Source organism: Hypanus sabinus, chromosome 17 (assembly GCF_030144855.1).
Source record: "Hypanus sabinus isolate sHypSab1 chromosome 17, sHypSab1.hap1, whole genome shotgun sequence".
Classification (NCBI taxonomy): Eukaryota; Metazoa; Chordata; class Chondrichthyes; order Myliobatiformes; family Dasyatidae; genus Hypanus; species Hypanus sabinus.
Genome location: NC_082722.1, coordinates 47,331,619 through 47,356,161, shown reverse-complemented (window position 1 = coordinate 47,356,161; position 24,543 = coordinate 47,331,619). Strand labels below are relative to the sequence as shown.

The 24,543-nt window shown below is 38.5% G+C and overlaps 1 protein-coding gene across 3 annotated transcripts in view; it reads right to left on the bottom strand.

Annotated features, from left to right (window-relative positions):
- Positions 1 to 24,543, bottom strand: part of dpy19l3 (dpy-19 like C-mannosyltransferase 3) — a 57,566-nt gene that overhangs the window by 11,283 nt on the left and 21,740 nt on the right. The window contains exons 9-16 of one of the 3 annotated variants that reach the window (XM_059992983.1): positions 21,885 to 22,016; positions 21,381 to 21,482; positions 17,833 to 17,906; positions 7,731 to 7,889; positions 6,222 to 6,269; positions 5,443 to 5,565; positions 4,411 to 4,522; positions 1,662 to 1,718 (exon numbers count right to left, since the gene is read on the bottom strand). In XM_059992983.1, the coding sequence (XP_059848966.1) occupies positions 1,662 to 1,718; positions 4,411 to 4,522; positions 5,443 to 5,565; positions 6,222 to 6,269; positions 7,731 to 7,889; positions 17,833 to 17,906; positions 21,381 to 21,482; positions 21,885 to 22,016 (807 nt within the window). Of the gene's footprint in view, positions 1 to 1,661; positions 1,719 to 4,410; positions 4,523 to 5,442; positions 5,569 to 6,221; positions 6,270 to 7,730; positions 7,890 to 17,832; positions 17,907 to 21,380; positions 21,483 to 21,884; positions 22,017 to 24,543 lie in introns of all 3 variants that reach the window. The other 2 variants (XM_059992986.1, XM_059992984.1) reach the window with 2 other exon arrangements.

Sequence of the window (24,543 nt, the reverse complement as noted above, 5' to 3'; positions counted from 1 at the left end):
GTACTAGCATTTATAACAGAAAGTGTGGGTGCCAGCTAAATGTTATTCTGATCATCGATAATGAAGTCCAATGCAAAATACCTGTTCATTTCATCTGCAATTCACCAGACTTATTTTTAAAGCACCAATGTTCATTGTTTAAAAACTCTTTTGTAGAAATTTATAATGTGTTTTGCATTTCAGCCTAGCTTTAACTTGAAATCTAAATTGTTCCTGATTAAACTTTTACTTATTAGTTGTTTAATTCATATTCTCTCCATTATTTGGAACAACCATCTATTTTTGTGCAATTATATACTTTTGCTTTAACAATAGTATCATTTAACATTTTTAGTTTAACGCAGATGGTGGGTCTTTCCCTTGAAATTTTTCTCTCTCATTGTAATGTTTCCTATGTCTTCAGAAAGAGCTTAAATGTTCAGTCCATGACAATGATTGCTGGCTTTAACATCTCTGGATACAAATTTCATTAAAAAAAATCTGTAACATTTGACTAAATTGTTTTTTTCAAAAAGTATTAGTACCCTGATGCTACAATTATGCTTTATTCTTGTACCCTTCTATTTTAATCTTTGACTGTTTAGAAGCAACACTGTTTAGACTTTAGTAAAGTATAAGACAAGGTCTCTCTTACAAGACTGATCCAGAAGATTAAGATACATTGGGACTTGGTAGACTGGAATGAAATGATCTTGGCCATGGAAGATATAGAGTAATGGTAGAGGGGTGTATCTTTGTCCAGTGATGTTCTGCAGGGATCTGTGCTAGGACCTCTTGTTTGTGATATATATTGATTTGAACAAAATGTAGACAGGGTAATTGTAAGTTTAAAGATGATACAAAAAACTGGTGGAGTTGTGGAAAGTGAAAATTTTCAAAGGATACAGCAGGATACAGATTAGTCTGAGATATGGGCGGAGGAGTGGCAGATGTTTAATCTGGGCAAGAGTGAGTGCTGCACTTTTGAAGTCCAATATAAATGGAAAGTATATAGTAATATAAATGGCAAGACCCTTCGGAATACTGATATACTGAAGAATCTTGGGTGTAAGTCCATAGCTCTGTAGAAGTGGCAACATAAAAAGATAAGGTGGTAAGGGCTACATAGACCATTACAAACTTTATTGGTCAGGATGTTGAACATCATAGTTTGAAAGTCATATTGAAGAGGGTGCAGAAAGCATTCACCAGGATGCAGCCTGGATTAGAGAGTATTAGCAATAAGGAGAGGCCGGACTAAATTTGGATTGTTTTTACTGGAGAAATGAAGGCTGCAGGGAGACATGATAAAAGTTTAGAAAATTATGAGAGGTAGCTATCAGAATCTTCTTGTTGAGTTGAAACGTAATGTACCAAAGGGTATAGCTTTAAGGGATAGGGTAGGAATGTTTAAAGGAGTTATCTGAGGATAACTGGAAGGTACAGCCAAGAGGGTAGATACAACAGTGGTGTTTAAGAGGTATTTGGATATTCACAGAAACATACAGAGAATGGAGGGATATATGCAGGCAGATAGGATTAGTTTAATTTGACATCATGGTTGGCACAGACATCACAGGCTAGAGGACCTGTTCTTGTGCTTTACTGTTTTATGGTCAATATGGACTTGATACCTTTCTACTTTCAGAGATGCCATATATAACTCAAACATTACGACTTACCTCATAACAAAGATAAATACAAATTGATATAGGAACTGCAAACCTCACCACACGGACCTGTGAAAACAAACACAAAATATATAATATTAGTACCAGTTAAAATGGTTCAAAGGAAAAAAAAGCAGTAACACTGGAGCTATTGCAGTGTAGTTTAAAGAGATAGTCCTGATTACTAGCAGCAATATTTGTTATATTTAAATATAACCTAGAACACAACAGAGGAATCTAGTTGGCTTCTTAACTGACATGTTATTCAACTGTACCGTGACAAGTTTACAGCTTAATGAAGCTTGATTCCTAAGAGGCACTGACAGAGTCTTCAGGAAAGTCTAAGAATTAAGCCCATGGCTATACAAAACTACTGTTAAATATTAAAAATGGAAACATTTTAAACAGGCACATTTTGAAGTAAGTATGTTGGGAAGTAGCATTTCAAGGATCAGTACAGATTCATTAGTTTTTAATTTCCATCAGTGTAAATGCATTCAATTTAAGAATTCAAGTAAAATTTGCAGATAACAAGAACAAACAAGGTAGTCCATTCTCATGAACCACTTATAAAAATAAGAAGTAATATTACAAAATAAATAGATGAATAATAATGGTGACTCTCTACATGAATAGGTGGATGCTGTGTTGATAGGCCTTCATAGAGGATGAATAATAGGCTTTTTCTAGCTCTACTTAAAATAGAATCCTCATCAAAACTGCTAAAATACAAAGCTGAAATTTATTTGACATTCAAACAAAGTTTTACATTATATTTGCCTTTATATATTTTAATGATTAAAGAATAATACATTTCATTCTTAATCAATATTTTTTCTGCATTCTTTTTAAATTAAGGATAAAAAAGTAAAAAGTAACATTACTGGACAAAATGTGACACCGCAATAACTTTGTGATGAACAATGAAACAAATCTTAAATAACTGAAATACAGACATCTTCCCCCATTTTTAAGCTGTTCCTTTCATATTCATTACATGCTTTAAAACAGAATATGCCACACCTCACGTGTGTGGCCACATTAATGGCTTTATTCGAAACATATTTCAGAGCATAATACATAAGTTTGAGCTGAATGTCATGCAGCTTTAATAACTCAAGGAAAATAGTTAACATGTTATTACACTAACCAAAACAGCAAAGCAGGATTGTATTTACTGAAGATTCAGCACATACACAATGATTTGAATGATTTCCCAAATAGTATCATTCTACATAATGTTGAGTTCTGAACACGATGAGGATTTCTGACCAACATGAAATAAATTTCCAACTGTGCAGTTTTAATAAAAAGCTTTCTTATTCAAACATCATACCTGCACTGAATGCTAAACTTGAATATTTGTATCACCAAGGACTCCATTGATCTCATCAGTCACACAACGGGTCAGACTGCTGTACAGGGATGTTTTATTTTCAATCTCACAATAACTTGATTGGAGATAATTTTATATTCAAACCGAATTGAAATTATGTACATTTTTAAAACCGCTGATATACAATTTCAATTTAGGTAAACTGCAAAGGACCGAATTATGTGGTTGGCCATAGTTTTATTATAATATAGAATGGTAGGCGTTTTATAGCTAAGTTGTTTGACGAAGTAAAATTAGTTTTCCAATATTAACATTATTAAATATTAAACATATAGCAGTTGCTATAGGGGTAATTTTGTATTTCATATGAAAAATACAATTAAAACAATAATGGGCTATCTACATCATGGACATAATGTGAAACAAACTGTTATTTCATCATTACTTAGGCACAGAAAAATCAGACTGCTTTTTTAAGAAACCGATCACCTGAAACTGTACTGCCACCTGGTGGTAAGCTGTAATACTACTTAAATGCAAAAAGCAGAATGATTGCTTTGAATGATTGTTTTGATATGCACTGAAGATAATTTAAGATAAAAGACATTAACTATTTAGGTTAATCTTGATTGTATGTACATATTGACATAATGCAATCTAAAATCCTGGTGCAGCAATTATTATTTGCATTATACCAGTAGCTAAAATACATTGGGACTCAGATCACAGATTGAGGCTATACTTGGCATCACTTTGGTTGAACTACATAACCATATAACAACTACAGCACGGAAACAGGCCATCTCGGCCCTTCTAGTCTGTGCTGAACGCTTATTCTCACCTAGTCCCACCTACCTGCACTCAGCCCATAACCCTCCACTCCTTTCCTGTCCATATACCTATCCATTTTTTTTTAAATGACAAAATCAAACCTGCCTTTACCACTTCTACTGGAAGCTCATTCCACACAGCTACCACTGTCTGAGTAAAGAAGTTCCCCCTCGTGTTACCCCCAAACTTTTGAACCAGTCTGACCTCCCTCAGTAACTGCAGAACCACCACTTACTGGATTTTTTTTTTGCTTTTGACTCAACTCTCTGTTCACTCCAGAGAACGTTGTATATGAAAATTCCAGAAAATCAGCAGTTTCTGAGATACTCAAACCACCCCTTCTGGCACCAATCATTTCAGAGGAAACTTCACTTAATTGCATCTCTTCCCCATTCTGATGTTTGGTTTGAACAACAAGTGAACCTTTTGAACATGCCTGCACGCTTTTTATGCATTGAGTTGCTGCCACATTATTGGCCGATTCGATATTTGTATTAACAAGGTGCATAGGTGTATATAATAAAGTGGCCACTGAGAGTATGCTTGCAACAATAACTTAAGAGAAATGTGTGCAAAGTAAAGTGTAATACGAACCCACAGGGGAGAAAAAAGCCGAAGTGCTTTGAGAGTTAGATTCCAAAAATGACTGCTGCAAATTGCTGCTGATGTAAAAATACACATATGGGATGTCCACAAATATTTCATCCTGGAAGAAGAAAAAAAATGGACTAAAAGATCTATACATTATTGTGTAAATCAAGATCTATTTAATTTATCATGGAAGTATATTTTGAAAGGGATATTATGAACACAATAGAATTTTGCCTCAAAATTATGTACACTAATGAATTATTTATCAGAATAGAAGACTGTTAGCAATTCAGGATTAAAAATTTAAAAAAACATAACTTAATACAATGTTGCCTCTTAGTTGTAGTTACTCTTGCATAAATTGTTTTTATTTAAACTTTTATTTTGACAATGAAATTCTGGTAGTGAAAAATGATATCAGAATATCAAGACAATAATTTTGATAATTGAGTAATCAGAATGAAGGATTAAAAAAGTAAGAGGACCAACCAGGACTGCCAAGGAAATAGAGTAGGTATGATCAATGTTTATTCTGAAGATAAGAGGAGAATTGGGGAAAAACTAATTAATTAAGAGTGAAAAGTGTCAGAAAAGAAACATGAAATACTCCTTAAAGATTCCAATATCATGTAAAACCTGAAAGAATGAAAGTAGACAATAATAAATAGGACCGGAGAAGATGATATGACAGAACACATATTAAAGTCATTATCTGCAAACTGAAACCAAGTTGACTTTGGTAATGTGAAAAACTGATGTCCACAATCAGATGATAGGTGAAGGATGTGAATCTAATGGCCACACAATAACACATAAAATTTAATAAATGTAATGGACTCATCTTCCAGTTATATTACAAAATCTAGGACATATTATTTTAATTTGGGATTGCATTTATGCTTGGAATGAAGGATCAAGCCAATTTAAAAAAAAATAAATTTTCTCAACAAGTGTTCTAATAGTTTATGTGTACTATATTAACCTTCAGCATATTCTTTGTGGAAGCTCAATGGAGTTAGTAGTGCAATGGATTACCTCATTGTACTCAAAGCCAGCAGACCAAATAACACATTATGTATTAGATTGTACGCCATGTCTGGTCTGAGCAGTGTCATGTTCTCGTCTTTAACGGTTGAACTCTGGAATAGATTGGAACAGCTACTGCAGTTGGAGAGAGAAAGAAAGAAATAATTATACCTACAAGTGAAGTTTTTTTATTAAGCATTCTAATTTGAAGTTTTCAAAATACTGATAATTTATTGTAATTTGACAATATCTTCGTATTAAAAATCAAAAGATTTGTTCAGCATATATCAATGAAATGCAAAGTAGCTGAACACAATGTGGTATAATATAAATATTCCATAAAGCTCACCACAGCAATGAACAAAATAGATAAGTGCAGAAAAATGGTAAACCAAAGGATTGAAAAAGACTGTTCAGTCCAAAAAATTTATTTCAAAAATCTATCCAACATCCCCTAAGTAAAATTTTTTATCCCATTGCCACTGGTATTGATTTGGAAAGGAGGAGGTGCAATGAGACTTGAGGGTCCTTGGACACCAACTGTATGAGATCTGTGTTTCTGGACTAGAGAAGTGCAAATACCCAACTCACAAAAGTTTAAAGTCAACTTATGGAAACTCAGCTCTTTTTTTTAACCCCTGATACAGTTAACAACATATTGATTTGACACTATTATCAATATAAAAAGATATTGAGCTATGAAAATATGTATACAGTACTTCCTGCTGGTCAACACAGGACTGGAACCTCACTCAGAAGGCTCAAGAGATAGGAGGGAAAATAATCACTTGAATTTGGTGATAATAGAAGATAGCTGAGGCAGGTTGGTATCTGCTCTGAAATTCAAGCGGAATAAGAGATTAATTAATTCATCTGCAATTAAGCAATTTCCCAATGAATCCCTTTGTTGTTTAGGGATGAAGCAAAAATAAAAAAATCAGATTTTCACCTCATCACACAACATGAATTCACCTACTCTCAGTTGTTTGTTCAGCTGTCAACCTTTATTTAAAATTATTTCCCAAAGCCCTAGTTTTCCTTGCTGAAAGCCTAGGGTATAGCCATAAAATTACGGATACTAATATTATTACATTCTTATTGTTTTTCCTCATCTCCCAGGTGGTCCCTTTCTTTTTCCCCTACATCTTGCCCCACCTGTAAAAATCTCTCTTAAATTCTCAAAAGAAAACAACACATCCTCCTCTCTAATGTTTAAAGATTATTCTATTTCTTCTCAAGTTTAAGTTTGCACAAAGTGAATTGGTTTCATCTAGGATAAAATTATTTTTTCAAGTCACTATCTGTTGCTCAAAATTTACATGTTCCAGGAGAAATAATTCACTGCATATTTCTGAGTTCATGTTTTAGATTCATCAGTTGTTTAAATTTAGCTTTAGAAATAGTTTTAATTGCTTGTACATACTGTCAGCTACTTTATTTATCCCCTCCTTCCTTCATTCTTTGCACCCAGATCCAATCTCACCAATGTTTTTATTTTCCGAGGCCTTACTGTATTATCTGTTCCCTCCATCAAATACTCCTACATTTCACTAGGTTTTTATAAAATGAAAACAAAAGGCTTTAAAATTTTGATATGAAACAAAAAAAACTACAAATATTCAGCAGGTCAGGCAGCATCTGTGGCAAGAGAAACAGAGTTAACATTTCAATTTGATAACCTTCCATCCCACAATAACTCAGTTTCTCTTTCACAAATGCTGCCCAACCTGACAAGTATTTCCAGCATTTTTCCTTTGTTCCATTTGAGACTTTGAGCATTGGTAGTGTTTTACATTTAAATGATTTCATTGTTTTGCCCAAAAAATATATATAAATAGACTTTGAAAAGAATCTGGTTTTCTTTCTCATGCTTCCAATATCCAATACTTTATTACAACACGGAAGGAAGCAGTTCAGGCCCTTAAGTCTATATTGATTCTCAAACCATTCCCATCAGGAGCAGTCCTGACTGTAACTTTATTCTCTCTCACATAAATGTTCCCTAATTCCTCTGCAACCAACCAGAGTTGGGATGAATTACAGCAGCCAATTAACACATTTCCATACAAATTAATAGCTCTGACCTCAGGCACAAACTATAACAAATATTCAAAGGTAGATTTGACAAATGATCACTCTGTGATAGAATCTGATCAAAGATTCTATTTGTCCCCATGACAATGCATCCACTTAAAACTAAATTTAAACTTGTGTAAATCTAGCAAATTGTCAGTACAGCTCAAAAAACCATCCTCTTCTAATCACCCTCATTTTAACTACTGACATTTTTAACATACCTGAGATTCCGAATAGCAACAATTAGAGCGATGATCATTGTAATAACCAAAACTAAAAGATATGAAGGTAAAATCAATGTGTTCAAAAGTCTTTGGAAGGTATCATGAGGCAGGAGGCCAAAGGCTTCTTCACATAGGTATAATTTAGCATCAAAATCCCTAAAGATTAAGCAAAAAAATGTAATTAAACATATCTGTTATTATATATATGAGGTCCTGAAATGCTTAATTTTAGAGTATTCATGCTGATCTGGTTACTTTAATCTTGCATAAGATTAATTACTAACTTCATTACTACAAACTTGGCACTAATTAGATTCAGTGAATCTTAGCAAACATAACATTCAACTTAAATGTGGAGCCTTCTCCAAAAGCTCAGTTAAAGCTCTGAGATGCCATCTATACATATAATGATTGTGATAGTTTTCAACAGTAGTCATTTAATTTGCAAGTGCAATACGGTACAATTTGAATGTTTAAAAATATATTTGGATAGATTCATTGATAAGAAAGAGAGCAGAGATGGCAAGCCTATGGCACGTGCAAAAATGCTGCTGGGCACACAGCATGCTTTGGCACATGGCACCCTCGATTCTTTAAACTCCACCCATAATAAAAAAAAACACACAATGATCATCTTTACTGCCAAATGAAGCAGTAAATGGTTTTTTTTACAAGCCGACAGCAGTGAGATTTTTTCCACCAGAAATACCTAATGCTGGTTTGTGCGCAACAAAAGTCTTACTTCAAAGTCCTGACGAAGGGTCTTGGCCCAAAATGTCAACAGCACTTCTCCCTATAGATGCTGCCTGACCTGTTGCGTTGCACCAGCATTTTGTGTGTGCTGTTGTTTGAATTTCCAGCATCTGCAGATTTCCTCTTGTTTGCTCTCACTTCAAAGTTTATTTTCCTTTCATTGGTCTTTTACGAATATGTAACAAAACTTATGATCTCATATTCACATTTCTTATGTTATATATGATGTACAATAATATATTTAGGAATGTTATTTTTCAAATGTCTCTTTAAAAGATAAATATTAATTTCTGAATAGGTTTTCTAAAATGCTTCATTTATTTCAAACATTATGCTTTTATTAATAGTAAAACAATGAATACATGTAAATAAGCAACAAAAAACATCCTTTTTCCTTTTAAAAAGCCCATAATTATTGTTAATAAATCATTAATCAATGATAATCTCTGCTCAAAATTACCATGACATGTGAAAATTTTTTAGAGAATTATTGCTAATTTGGGCATATCTTCTCAAAAGGATTTGCTACCCCCGGTTTCAATGGAGGCAAATTGGACTAGCTCAGCAAGACACCTTGGTTGGCATGGACAAGAAGGACCAAACAGACTATTTCAATGTTGTATAACTTATGACTTTCCAAACATGATTAAAAAATATAATTATGCTTGTAGTCATTCGCAATGCAATGCAAAATAGAAAATTGTTTTAATGTTAAAGTTTAATTGCAATACTGCTGACACCATAAGAAAAGAACCCGAACTCAAACTATGTGATAGGTACTTCTAGATACGTATGAAAATAAATTAACAATGCAGTCATTTAAAGTCTGGATAGCAAGAATAAAGAGAAATCACAGATCATAAAATTAATAGGAATGTAAAGGAAATTTAAATTAATCAAGTCTTGTTAGAAAACAAAAGAACATAATTTTGAAGGTAATGCAGCCATGTGATCAACCAGGGAACAGAAAACTAAGGGCAGAGATCCTACAGTCATACAGCACAGAACAGAAGCCAAATACTTATCTATACTACTCCGATTTACTAGTCCATAACTTGTCATGTCTGGGAGATTCAAGTGCTTGCCTGGATACTACTTAGCTGTTATGTTATGAGTGTATACATTCCATCACCCACACAGACAGCACATCTGAGAATCTAACCACACTCCAGGTGTTAAAATCTTTTCTCAGATCCCCTCTAAACTTCTTGTGCTTGCTCGCTCCCTCTTTTTTTTTTAAACTCACCGTGTCCATGCCCCTCAATTTTGTCAATCCCTCAAACAACAGCTGGGCCACCTTTATTTATTCTATCCTTGCTTTGGTCAGTTTTCTGGTTGGACTTTGGCTTTCAATTGCCTGTGGAACTGCTTCCCTTCGGGCATAGTTGAGTTTCTAAGTGAAGAAGGTTTATTAGCTCCTGAATCTCCTAATCATTCTCATTAAACCAGTCCTAGTGTTTCCAGGTAGGGAAACTAAGAGTCTTTTCATAAGTAAGAATTATGATGGGCTTCAGCACAGTCCAGACACTGGGGATATTCTGTGGCTCCTGATTGTTGACAATAGTCGGGTTCTCATGAGCAACTAAATAGGGCATTTTTATATTGGGGGCTTCAATGCTGACTTTCTTGAGGCAATGCTTTTGTTTAGATCATGTTGGTTACATTAACAGAGGAGATAGATGCAAGTCAGTCCAATAGTTACTTATAACCATTATCGTGCAGATGACATGACCATCTTTGTGGTCCCATTTCAGATTATGATAAAATCCGACAGGTTCTAGTTTCTGGTTTAAGAGTATTACCATGAGGTTGTGCACATCTATGGGGCAAAATAGTGTTGTTTATGACAAACCTAACCTGCAAACATTCCACCAGGAGGAAAGCACCAGTATAATTAACTTTTCCTACACATCTCTTGTCAGAGGATTGCATCACTTCTGGCCTGGCATTAAAGTCATCCAGAAAGAACAGTGCCTGCCTCTGCAATGTGGGTCAGTTTTTTTTTTCCTCCAAGGTTAGAGTAGAAATCTTTCTTGGCTTCACCTGTAACTTCCAAAAGTAAAAGCAGCGATGACTGATAAGTGCTGGCTCAATGCAGAGGAAGCTGGAAAGTCATGAGAAGTACACCTATACCAGGGGAGGTTACTGAGATGCCAGATTAGGTCATTCTTGACCTCCATGAAGATGGTATTTCTCTTCCAGCTTTCCCTTTCAGAAGGTGTAACCATTGCCTGGTTCTTTGACATTGATGTCACGACCTTCGGATGGTAGCTCAAAGCATCTGAGTTCCCAGACCATTATAGCTGAATGCTCACAAACAAAAGAAAATCTGCAGATGCTGGAAATCTGAGCAACACACACAATATGCTGTAAAAAAGTACATTGACTGTACTTTTTTTTCCCCATCAACGCTGTCTGGCTTGCTGAGTTCCTCCAGCATTTCGTGTGTGAGAGCTGAATGCTGTTCAGACCTGTCCTGTTGGGAGTTGTTCACAAAAGCCCTGATGTTTCAGGTCCCAAAATTTGTGCTAAGGTGTGCAAATCATAAAGGTGCGATTTCTTTAAACATGAAGTAACAATAAAACACCAGCTACCTTGTCAATGCTACAGAGCAAGATCTTCCTTCAGTGGCAGACACTGTTGTAGGGGATTGAATGCACAGCCAGGTGGGCCCTGGCACAGATGTCTTTGCTTACTGCCTCCTCCCTGCCACAACCTCCCCTAACCCTTCTCACCCTAGAGTCTCCCAGTCTCTATTTCTTTTTCTTCAGTGATCTCTTCAGCTCCTGATCTTGCCTCAAAATCCCTCCTCTCAACTTTTACATTCCATCACCCCCTTCATTCTGTGCTCAGTCCTGTTTCCTTTCCTGAACTGAAAAGCAATGCCCCAACCCCTGTCTTTTCCAATGGTCCTCTGTCCTTCATTCTCAACTCCTGACCACACCCAAATATTTCTCTACCCTCTTTTCAGCAATACACAGCAAGGTTGCATATAACAATAACTTATCTATACTTGGGGAGCACAGAAAGTCGTTTACATGTACTCTAATTTGGAAGAGATATAGGGGCATATAGAAGGCGGTAGAATGCTACAGAGAATTCATGTTGCAGTTAGAAATAAGAAGCTGAAATACATACAATTTAACTAAGAATTAAAAGATAATGTGTTAATAGTATATATTAATGCAGTAATATGACACATCAAAATTAAGTTTTTTGGTAAGAAATAATTTTATTGAGCAGTAAATAGGTAGAGATTATTAATTTAAAGTAATCATAAGAATAATAACTGGTCTGAATTATTTTCACTTGTAGGACTATTAAAACCAAGTACACATGAGCCCAGAATTTCCTGCCAGTGGTGAGCTGTCCATGCTCACAGCTTCACCATGGTGATAAGTCTGAAGTTACCCTTTGCTACGGATCAGTATCAAACTCCTACAAAGTACCGGCCCTATCCTCAGTAAAGGGATTAAGAAGATGTTTAAAAGAAATAACTGGCATGTGGGTGTTCTGATATGTGGAGAAATTAGAAGAACAACCTAAGCATATCCAAGTTCAGAAACCGTTAAAGTCAAAACTATGAGCAGCTTTAGTAAGTGGTCCAAACTAATTCTATTGGCATTAAAATTGACACCACAGGGGAAATGAGATGCAATTTTTTTAAGCAGAATTTGCTGTTACTTAGAAAGCATTTAACTGCGAAGGGTGGGAGACTTAAATTTAAGGGATGCTTAAAAACAATTGGACATAAAATATATGAAGATTACTTGCTCGGTTATTAGGGAAGAGATGGTTGTGGGATGATGAGCAATGGCTCTTTCCAAGTACAGTGCAGGTTTGATAATCCGAACGGTCTGTTTTACTGCAATGAGATTCTATACTTTTATCTTACCATTGGAGCTTGCTGGAAGATGGTATATACAATGGATCAGTGGATAACACCAAATTTGAAAGAATGCTAAAAGGTGAGAAGGCAAGTCAGAAAATCTATAGAAAAGCCAGCACTTTGTGTAGGTAATTTAATAGAGACTAAAGTAATATATTTGGGAAAAAGACAAGGCTGACAACAGACACTAAATAGCACAGTTTTCAAGGGGTAGTAGTGTAAAAGGCCTGGGTGTATACATGAACAGTTGTTCCATGGTGGAAGAACATGTCAAGAAAGTAATTTGGTAAAGAATATCGGATTATGAATACCCAAAAATGGAGAATAATTTTAAACTTCATAAAACACTGATTAAGACACAATTGAAGTTCATCCATCCACTATTACACTTCCAAAAAAAAGTGAACAGTTCAGAGAGGCACAAAAAATTAACTAGGTGGTTCCAGAGATTTCATCTACTGAGGTTAGAGTGAAGTTGTTCTACTCCTTGGAAAAAAAGAAAACTGAAGTTTTAATGGGTGGGTACCATGACTGGTTTAGCAAGTGAAATTCCGATTAGCTGATGACTAAAGGGCCCAGGGAGTGGCATGGACTCAAAGTGAGGTGACAAAAGCAGCAGAGAGGACACAGCAAGTATTTCCTCATTGGACGGAGTAGTCAGGAACTCAGAAAAACTGTAAGGATGGCAGAAACAAAATAATCAATCAAGGCTTTCAGAGCAAATTGTAAAAAAAAAGTAAAATTGCATTGCAATAGGGAAACCATGGACACTAGCTGAGCTGCTCTATAGAGAACACATGGAGTTGAAAGGCCTCTTTCTGGTCTGAAATAATTCTGGGATTACTTACAAGCAAATACTTATTAAACAGAATAAACACAAGAGGTTCCATGGATGCTGGAAATCCAGAGTTATGTAAACAAAATGTTGGAGGAACTCAGCAGCTCAAGCAGAATCCATGGAAAGGAATAAACAAGTGACGCTATGGGACAAGACTTGATGAAGGGTTTTGGCTCGAAATGTCAAATGTTTATTCCTTTCCATGAAAGCTGCCTGACTTATTAAACAAAATAGTTTGCACTTAGTTATGAGAGTCAAGCATGTGAGGGTAAAGAACTATAACTCATCTGGATTTCATGAAAATTGCCAGCGCTTCCATGTTGAATCTCATAACAAGAATCAACAAGTTTGAGATTTCTACATGGGCATCCACTTGGAAATCTCAAACCTTCTGACAGCTGTTCACCATTGTCATTTTGAGTATACAATTATCACTAGATTTCTGTGGCTTCTAATGCTAACACTAAACCCTACACTGGATTAGATCTGATGTTGGAAAGGCATACATACTGATTTTATTGGAGACGACATACTGGGAAGGACTAAGGTTAAGTACAGTAATCAGTCACTAAGATTTGTAATGTTTCATCTTAATATTTCTAGTTTATTAAAGTTTTAAAAAGTGCTAGAATTTGATCATTTTTAAATGTTTGTAAATATTTCTGAATGTCAGCAACATTCAAAACCTTTCAAGTATCAACATTTGATACACAGCCAGGCCAGGGAAAGGCTTACAAACACAAGAAAATTCGCAACACACACAAAATGCTGGAGGAACTCAGCAGGCCAGGCAGCATCTATGGAAAAGAGTAAACAGTTGTTTCAGGACGAGACCCTTCATCAGGACTGCTGGAAAGGAAGGGGGAAGGAGTCAGACTAAGAAAGTGGGGGGGGGGGGGGAGGAGGGGAGGAAGTACAAGATGGAAGGTGATAGGTGAAGCTGGGAGAGGGGGAGGGGTGAAGTAAGGAGCTAGAAAGTTGATTGGTGAAAGAGATAAAGTGCTGGAGAAGGGGGAATCTGATAGGAAAGGACAGAAGGCCATGGAAGAAAGGGAAGGAGGAGTACCAGAGGGAGGTGATAGGCAGGTAAGAAGATAAGGTGAGAGGGGGAAAACAGGAATGGGGAATGGTGGGGAGGGGTTCAATTAGAAAAAAAACATAGAAAATCTACAGCATATTACAGGCCTTTTGGCCTACTATGTTGAGCCAACCATGTAATCTATTCTAGAAGCTGTCTAGAATTTCCCTACAGCATAGCCCTCTATTTTTCTAGGCTCCATGTACCTATCTAATTACCAAAAGTTCAAGAGATCAATGTTCATGCCTACAGTTTAGAGGCTACCCAGACAGACAGACATACTTTATTGATCCCGAGGGAAATCGGGTTTTGTTACAGTTGCACCAACCAAGAATAGTGTAGAAATATAGCAATATAAAACCATAAATAATTAAATAATAATAAGTAAATTATTCCAAGTGGAGATAAGCCCAGGAGCAGCCTATTGGCTCAGGATGTCTGACACTGAGGGAGGAGTTGTAAAGTTTGATGGCCACAGGCAGGAATGACTTCCTATGGCGCTCAGTGTTGCTTCTTGGTGGAATGAGTCTCTGGCTGAACGTACTCCTGTGCCTAACCAGTACATCATGGAGTGGATGGGAAACATTGTCCAAGATGGCATGCAACTTGGACAGCACCCTCTTTTCAGACACCACCGTCAGAGAGTCCAGTTCCACCCCCACAACATCATTGGCCTTACGAATGAGTTTGTTGATTCTGTTGGTATCTGCTACCCTCAGCCTGCTGCCCCGACACACAACAGCAAACATGATAGCACTGGCCACCACAGACGCGTAGAACATCCTCAGCATTGTCCGGCAGATGTTAAAGGACCTCAGTATCCTCAGGAAATAGAGACAGCTCAGACCCTTCTTGTAGGCAGCCTCATTGTTCCTTGACCGGTCCAGTTTATTGTCAATTCGTATCCCCAGGTATCTGTAATCCTCCATCATCCTCCCCTTGGATGGAAACAGGGGTCACCAGTGCCTTAGCCCTCCTCAGGTCCACCACCAGCTCCTTAGTCTTTTTCGCATTAAGCTGCAGATGATTCTGCTCACACCATATGACAAAGTTTCCCACTGTTGCCCTGTACTCAGCCTTATCTCCCTTGCTGATGCATCCAACTATGGCAGAGTCATCAGAAAACTTCTGAAGGTGGCAAGACTCTGTGTAGCAGTTGAAGTCTGAGGAGTGGATGGTGAAGAGAAAGGGAGACAGGACAGTCCCCTGTGGAGCCCCAGTGCTGCTGACACACAGTGTTGCAAGCGCACGTACTGTGGTCTGCCAGTCAGGTAATCAGGAAAGCATCCACCTGCATGACTGTCAGCTTCTCACCCAGCAGAGCAGGGCGGATGGTTTTGAATGCACTGGAGAAGTAAAAAAACATGACCCTCACAGTGCTCACCAGCTTGTCCAGGTGGGTGTAGACACGGTTCAGCAGGCGGACGATGGCATCCTCAACTCCTAGTCGGGGCTGGTAGGCGACCTGGAGGGGGTCTAAGTGTGGCCTAACCATAGGCCAGAGCTGCTCTAGAACAAGTCTCTCCAGGGTCTTCATGATGTGGGAGGTCAATGCCACCGGTCTGTAGTCATTGGAGCCACTGGGGCGCGGCGTCTTCGGTACAGGGGCGAGGCAGGACGTCTTCCACAGCACAGGAACCCTCTGGAGACTCAGGCTCAGGTTGAAGACATGGTGAAGTATTCCACATAGCTGGGGGGCACAGGCTTTGAGCACCCTGGGGCTGACACCATCTGGACCTGCAGCCTAGCTTGGGTGGAGACCTTTCAGCTGTCTTCTCACCTGTTCAGCTGTGAAGTCCCACCGTGGTGGTTTCAAGTGGGGGAGGGGTGTAGTCATGAGAGCAGGGTGGGGGTCTGTGAGGAGGGGTAGGAGGGGAGAGTGGAGTATGTGTTGGTTGGGGGCCGACAACAGATGAATCATGTGGGGGATGGGCAGGGGCCACAGTGTCAAATCTGTTGAAGAACAGGTTAAGTTTGTTGGCCCTGTCCACACTGCCTTCAGCTCCTCTGTTGCTAGTTTGCCGGAACCCAGTGATGGTCCTCATCCCACTCCAGACCTCTTTCATGTTGTTCTGCTGGAGTTTCCACTTAAGCTTCCTCCTATACCTGTCTTTAACCTCCTTGATCTTGGCTTTTCAGGTCCCTCTGTATTGGCCTCATCTCCTCCCTATTTCCATCTCTAAATGCCCTCTTTTTAGTGTTCAGGATGTCCTTGATGTCCTTTGTTACCCATGGCTTGTTATTTGAATAACAAAGGACAGTTCTTGCCGGAGCATTGCAGTGCACACAGAAGTTGATGTAACCAATGATGCACTCTGTGAACCCATCAATGTCCTCTCCATGTGGCTCACAGAGTGCCTGCCAGTCTGTCACCTCAAAACAACCCAATATAAGGTGTTGCTCCTCCAACCTTAAAGTGGTCTTACTGATATACAGCAGGCTCCAATCCACATCGGGTCTTACCAATACACAGGAGGCCTCCTTTATATTGGTGAGAGTGTTTCACCTGCCACAAAAAGCGGGATCTCCTGGTGGCCACCATTTCAATTTCACTATTCCCATTCGGACATGTCAGTCCATGGCCTCCTCTACTGTCACGATGAGGTTACAATCAGGTTGGAGGAGCAACACCTTATGTTCCATCTAAGTAGCCTCTAATTTGATGGCAGGATCATCAGTTTCTCGAACTTCACCATTCCCCATTTCCTGTTTCCCTTTCTCACCTATCTCCTTACCTGCCCATCACCTCCCTCTGGTACTCCTCCCCCTTCCCTTTCTTCCACGATTCCCTCTTTTCCAGCCTTTATCTCTTTCACCAATTGATGCACCATCAATAACTCACTCTGAGACGTAAAAGCGAGGTATTGGCTTTTATTGACTGGAAGAAGGAACAAGCAGTGAGTGACCACTATACTACATCCTGGAGACAGAGAGGCCGGGCTCAGACCTCCATCACCTTTATACAGGGGTCTGTGGGAGGAGCCACAGGAGCAGTCAGCAGGGGGCATGTCCAGACAGGTATAGGTAGTTCACCACACCAATCAACTTCCCAGCTCTTTACTTCAACCCCTCCCCTTTTCTTGGTTTCATCTGTCACCTGCTACCTTGTACTTATTCCCCCCCTCCAATCAGCTTCTTAATCTGACTCCTTCACCATTCCTTTCCAGTCCTGATGAAGGGTCTCGGCCCAAAACATCGGCTGTTTACTCTTTTCCATCGATACAGCCTGGCCTGCTGAGTTCCTCCTGCATTATGTATGTGTTGACAGGGAATGGCTTAGTTGGCTTTCAAGATCATGAATGATCACGTTCATGGCTCTAAGCAAATGAATCTTCATACGAGGAAGGTTTATTAAAGTGCAGACACAATGAACAAATCAGCAGTAAGCATGGATGGCTTTGGAAATTCTCGGCCATTTTATTTTCAGGCAGTATCTGTACAATCCATTAAAAGGTATATACTGGTCTGTTCAATGGACAGCACTGTTTTCCCTGCAACAAACATTTAGTTTTGTGATTAAAAAAAATAATTAAAACTTTACCTTGTTGCCCCAAATCCAAACTTTGCCTTAAGGAATTTAAAAATATGTTCATCAGATTCTAGTCCTAAAATTCTCTGCCACAAAAAGGAACACAATCATGAGATCAAAACAGAAATTTATAAATAGAAATTATTTAAATAAGAATTACTAGTATTTTTGTCAAAAGTCACTTAATTATGTTATCTCCAAAATTGCACAGAATGAAAAAGCAAAATAAAGAAATCAATATTTTTGCCAGCCAAAGCTATACTTCTTTTAAATTGTGTAATCCTATAGCATATTACTGATCACTGCAAACTAGCTTGTGCAAAACTCCTAACAACATTCTTTTTCCTTTCAAATACATTTAAACAAGTCAGATATTTGCAAATGTGCTCTCCATTATTTCAGAGCATATCTACTAAATTATGATGAGGGCTCTTATTACTCACCAGTTAGAAAAAATAGAAACAGGATTAACTCATTCCACTTTACAACAACTTTCCTACAATGAGCCCATAAACATCAATTCTATTTTAATACTCCAAAATGTGTCTATTTTCAACAATATATTGCACTATACTGCTGCTGCAAAACAACTAATTTCACATTTGCCTGTGATATTAAGTCTGGTTCTTGATTCTGAATATACACAACAAAAAGCCACCACAGGTCACTTGGAAAGAGAAGAGATATTATTCCTGGAACAATCCTGTCAAGCCCCGTGCTTGTGCTATACTGAACATTACCTCTCATACTTATGAAGGAGGTACCTAGTAAAATGACCACTGAGTGCATTTTCATGTGTTCACGGTCTTCTGCTGCTGTAGCCCATCTGCTTCAAGGATCAATGTGTTGTACGTTCAGATACACTTCTGCTCACCACTGTTGTAACGCGTGGTTATTTGAACTATTGTTGCCTTCCTGTCAACTTGAACCCGTCTGACCTCTCTCATTAATCGGGCACTGGCTCACTGGACATTGATTTTGGTTGTAGCTCCATTCTCTGTAAACGCTAGAGACTGTTGTGCTTGACAATTCCAGAAGATCAGCAGTTTCTAAGATACTCAAACCACCCTTGTCTGGCACTAATAATAATTCCATGGTAGATTTCACTTTGATCACAATTCTTCCCCATTCTGAAGTTTGATTTGAACATCAACTGAACCTCTTCATCTTGCCTGTATATTTTTTAATGCATTGAGTTGCTACCACATGATTGGCTGATAGGATATTTGCATTAACGATGTGTACAGGTGTTCCTAATAAAGTGGCCACTCAGTGTATTAAATGTCACTTCACAAAACAAGTTTGCCATTGCAGAATTAAACTGGTGAAACTTGGATGCAGTCCATTTATTTAAATTATTTCCCCTTTAAGAAGGGAGACCAGACCTGTAGATGAGATTCCATGTGATGTCTCAAAATTTCTCAAAGTGTCACATCTTCTTGAACATACAGTTGGCCTTCCTAATCGTAGGTTGAACCAGAATGGTAAATTTCAGCAATTTATATGGAAGATCAGCAAGGTCCTTTTGAATATCAGTACGCTGTAATCTCTCACTATTCGAAAAATACTTTGCATTCCCTTTTAGTATTCCACTTCTTTCTTCACATTATATTCCCTGACCTTGCCCATTCATTTAACTTATCTGTACTTTCCGGAAGCCTCCCTGGATGAAGCTCACAGCTTACGCTGCTTCCTAACTTGGTATCATCAGCAAATCTGAATTATTTTAAACTTGGGTCTGTCAGTTAAATCATTATGTCAACTGGCTCCTGTGACAGGCCACTTGCCTCAAGCTCCCCATCTGATATAATTTATTCCTAGTCTCTGTTTTTTGTCTCTTAACCATTCTTTAATTCACATCAATATATTATCTGCAAATGCATATGCTTTCATTTCGTTTAACTACTACCTGACTATTATTCCACTACAGACATTAGGTTAACAGATCTGTAGTCATCCATTCCCCCCTTTTCTTTCTTAATAGTGGGGTTCCATTTGTTCCTTTCCCAGTTGTGAGACAGACATACTTTATTGATCCCGAGGGAAATCAGGATTCGTTACAGTCACACCAACCAAGAATAGTGTAGAAGTATAGCAATATAAAACCATAAATAATTAAATAATAATAAGTAAATTATTCCAAGTGGAAATAAGTCCAGGACCAGCCTATTGGCTCAGGGTGTCTGACACTCTGAGGGAGGAGTTGTAAAGTTTGATGGCCACAGGCAGGAATGACTTCCTACGACGCTCAGTGTTGCATCTCGGTGGAATGAGTCTCTGGCTGAACGTACTCCTGTGCCTAACCAGTACATTATGGAGTGGATGGGAGACATTGTCCAAGATGGCATGCAACTTGGACAACATCCTCTTTTCAGACACCACCGTCAGAGAGTCCAGTTCCACCCCCACAACATCACTGGCCTTACGAATGAGTTTGTTGATTCTGTTGGTATCTGCTACCCTCAGCCTGCTGCCCCGACACATAACAGTAAACATGACAGCACTGGCCACCACAGACTCGTAGAACATCCTCAGCATTGTCCAGCAGATGTTAAAGGACCTCAGTATCCTCAGGAAATAGAGACAGCTCTGACCCTTCTTGTTGACAACCTCAGTGTTCTTTGACCGGTCCAGTTTATTGTCAATTCGTATCCCCAGGTATCTGTAATCCTCCACCATGTCCACACTGACCCCTTGGATGGAAACAGGGGTCACCAGTGCCTTAGCCCTCCTCAGGTCCACCACCAGCTCCTTAGTCTTTTTCACGTTAATCTGCAGATGACTCTGCTCACACCATGTGACAAAGTTTCCCACCATAGCCCTGTACTCCGCCTCATCTCCCTTGCTGATGCATCCAACTATGGCAGAGTCATAACCATTCTGGAATCTATAGAATTAGTAAAGATGATGACCAACACATCTTCAATTCCTGTTGCCAGCACTTTCAAAAGTTTGGGGAGGGCCCTGTTAATTTTTCCAATCCAATTTTTGCTAATCATATTTTTTCCAGCTCTTCATTCATTCTAGATCTGTGGTGTTCCATTATTTCTGCAACATTTTCAGTGTATTCTTCACTGAAGAGAAACAACAAACAAACTCTACCATTTCCTAATTACCTAGTATAATTGCCTCTTTCTCAGTCTAACTGGGATCCACTTTAACCTTTGCTAAATTTCTCTACATATTTGCATAACCTTTTAGAGTTTATTTGTAAGCTTTTTCCAAGATAATTTTCTCCTTTCCTGTCAAGGTCTTGTTTCTTTACTGAATTCTGAAAATTTCCCAATTCTCAGACTTCCTGTTTTTTATTTAATCTAACAAATGAAAAATGGGAAATTTGAAAATTAGGTTACAAAAACAAAGTAAACATTTTACCACTTTTCTTGTGTAAATATTGTCATTGTCTGTTTACTCTCATACTTTTTAAATGTAGGTCCAAAATAAACAAGTAGACACATTCTTTAACATTATCAAAAATAATTTTCACTTGTGGATAACTCATTTCAGAGGTATTCATCAAAACTTCACAAAGAAGTATTTTAACAGCTCCATTTACATACCTTGATTATATTATTTGTTAGGAATGTTAAGCTGAATATAACAATCAGATGTAGCAATAGTTTCACAACTCTTACAGCAAACGTGCCAGATTTTAAATTCCTCTATAAAAAGAAGAAAAAATGGCAATATTAATTTTTTCATTGCATAGTCATTTATTCGTTGCTCATATTATCACAGATGCAACTAACTGAGTAGTACAGGCTGTAATTACATGACAATAACATTAATGATATCAAGCTTTTTATGTGTGCAGTTAAAAAGTCTCAGAAAGAGCTGACTGCGCACAATAACTATTTTATAAAAAGCAGCTGGTCCCTATGTAATAATTTGTCTGTAACATAAAGAAGTGCAAGTTAACCTGGACTGACGATTCCTGTAGCAAAAGACTTCACCCACTACACTCTTCATAATTTATTTTATTTCCCAATTGACTTTACAGAATTTTTACATGGTATTGTTTGCATTACAATTATTTTTAAAGATAAAGAACATTCCATTTTTACCTGAAAGTACCGTACTACTAAAGCAGCCAGGATGAAACTCAGAACCAGTGAGCCCAGGAGCATAGAATTGTTAAATTGTAGGATCCATACCAAAAGCAAAGAAACAACATGTACAAAGTATAATGATGTAACCTGTAACAAAATAAATGCCATACCAATAAAGCCTACTGAAACAGAGAAAATAAACAATGCACAAAAATCAACTTTTTGATTGTTTGTCAACTGTAAAAAAAACTAATTCCAATCATCCAAAATTATTTTTAAGATTCCACATAATGATTTTAATTGGAAATAGTTTAATGATTTTAGATGACAATTTTCTAAATATTGTTCCTTCAATTGATCATGTGGATAGTCAGAGGCTTTTTCCCAGGGCTGGAATGGCTAGCACGAGAGGGCACAGTTTTAAGGCGCTTGCAAGTAGATACAGAGATGTCAGGGATAAGTTTTTTTTTAAAACGCAGAGAGTGGTGAGTGCATGGAATGGGCTGCTGGTGACGGTGATGGAGGCGGATATGACAGGGTCCTTTAAGAGTCTCTTGGACAGGTACATGGAACTCAGAAAAATAGAGGGCTATGGGTAACCCTAGGTAATTTCTAAGGTAAGGACATGTTCAGCACATCTTTGTGGGCTGAAGGGCCTGTATTGTGCTGTAGATTTTCTATGTTTCTATAGGAAACTCCAAAGACATCACAGGAACTGATGGTAATTATGACTGTAGCCAGGGGTCAAACAAAAGTTTAAAAACAAAAGCAGTTTACCATACTTCACCTAATCAGTATTGAGTACCTGTAATTCTCAATCCCAAATAAAAAGGCTATTTTAAATTTAACCTGAATTTTTCAGGAATTTGTACTCTTCCAACTGGCAATAATGGAAGTTCAATGAATGACCTTAATGTTTCAGTTTGTATGTCTGAGCTTGCCAAACTGGGCATAGTTTGCTTATGATAAACAAGAGAAAATCTGCAGATGCTTGAAATCCAAGCAACACACACAAAATGCTGCAAGAACTCAGCAGGCCAGGCAGTCCTGCCAAAGGGTCTCGGTCCAAAACGTCGACTATACTTTTTCCTTCCATAAATACTGTCTGGCCTGCTGAGTTCCTCCAGCAGTTGTGTGTGTTGCGTAGTTTGCTTATGATTTACTTCATGCTGACATGAAGGAGATTGATTAAACTTATTATTACCACCATACATTGTAGCTGGGAGTTAGTTCCCTTTGAAGCAGTAAATAAGAGTCACTACAGAATTCATGATAATAGTACAACACACACAAAATGCTGGTGGAATGCAGCAGGCCAGGCAGCATCTATAGTAACAAGTATAGTTGACGTTCTGGGTCGAGACCCTTGTCAGGACTAATGGAAAAAAGAGATAGTAAGGGATTTGAAAGTGGGAGGGGGAGACCGGAAATGATAGGAGAAGACAGGAGGGGGAGGGATGAAGCCTAGAACTGGGAAGTTGATTGGCAAAAGGGATAAAAGTTTGGAGAAGGGGGAGTATCATAGGACGGAAGGCCTTGGAAGAAAGAAAGGGGGAGGGCAGCACCAGAGGAAGATGGAAAACAGGCAAGGACTTACTGTGAGAGGGAAAGAGAGAGAAAAAATATATAATTATTAAAAATTAGGGATAGGGTAAGAAGGGGCGGAGGGGCATTAACGGAAGTTAGAGAACTCAATGTTCATGCTATCAGGCTGGAGGCTACCCAGGCGGAATACAAACTGTTATTCCTCCAACCTGAGTGTAGCTTCATCTCGACAGTAGAGGAGGCCATAGACTGACATACCAGAATGGGAAAGGGACGTGGAATTAAAATGTGTGGCCACTGGGAGATCCTGCTTCCTCTGGCAGACAGAGCGTAGGTGTTCAGCAAAACAAGTCTCCCAGTCTGCATCGGATCTCACCAATATATAGAAGGCCACACTGGGACCACCGGACGTAGTATATCACACCAGCAGACTCACAGGTGAAGTGTCACCTCACCCGGAAGGACTATCTGGGGTCCTGAATGGTGATGAGGGAGGAAGTGTAAGGGCAGGTGTAGCGCTTGTTCCGCTTACAAGGGTAAGTGCCAGAAGGGAAAGGGTTCAGTGGAAAGGGATGGGGGGGGGGGGGGGTGGATGAATGGACAGGGGAGTCGCGTAGGGAGCGATCCCTGCGGAAAGCAGAAAATGGTGGGGGGGAGGGAAAGATGAGCTTAGTGGTGGGATCCCGTTGGAGATGATGGAAATTACAGAAAATTATACGTTGGACACAGAGGCTGGTGGGGTGGTAGATGAGGACAAGAGGAACCCTATCCCTAGTGGGGTGACGGGAGGATGGGATGAAAGCAGATGTGTAGGAAATGGGAGAGATGTATTTGAGGGCAAACGATGGTGGAGGAAGGGAAGCCCCTTTCTTTAAAAAAGGAAGATACATCTCCTTTATCATGGGATGAAAAGCCTCATTCTGAGAGCAGATACGGCGGAGATGGAGGAATTGAGAGAAGGGGATGGTATTTTTACAAGTAACAGGGTGAGAAGAGGAATAGTTTAACAAGTAACAGGGTGGGAATGAAGCTTCCCCTCCCATTTTCAAATCCCTTACTATCTCTTTTTTCTGTTATTCCTGATGAAGTGTCTCGACCTGAAACGTCGATTGTACTTCTTCCTACAGAT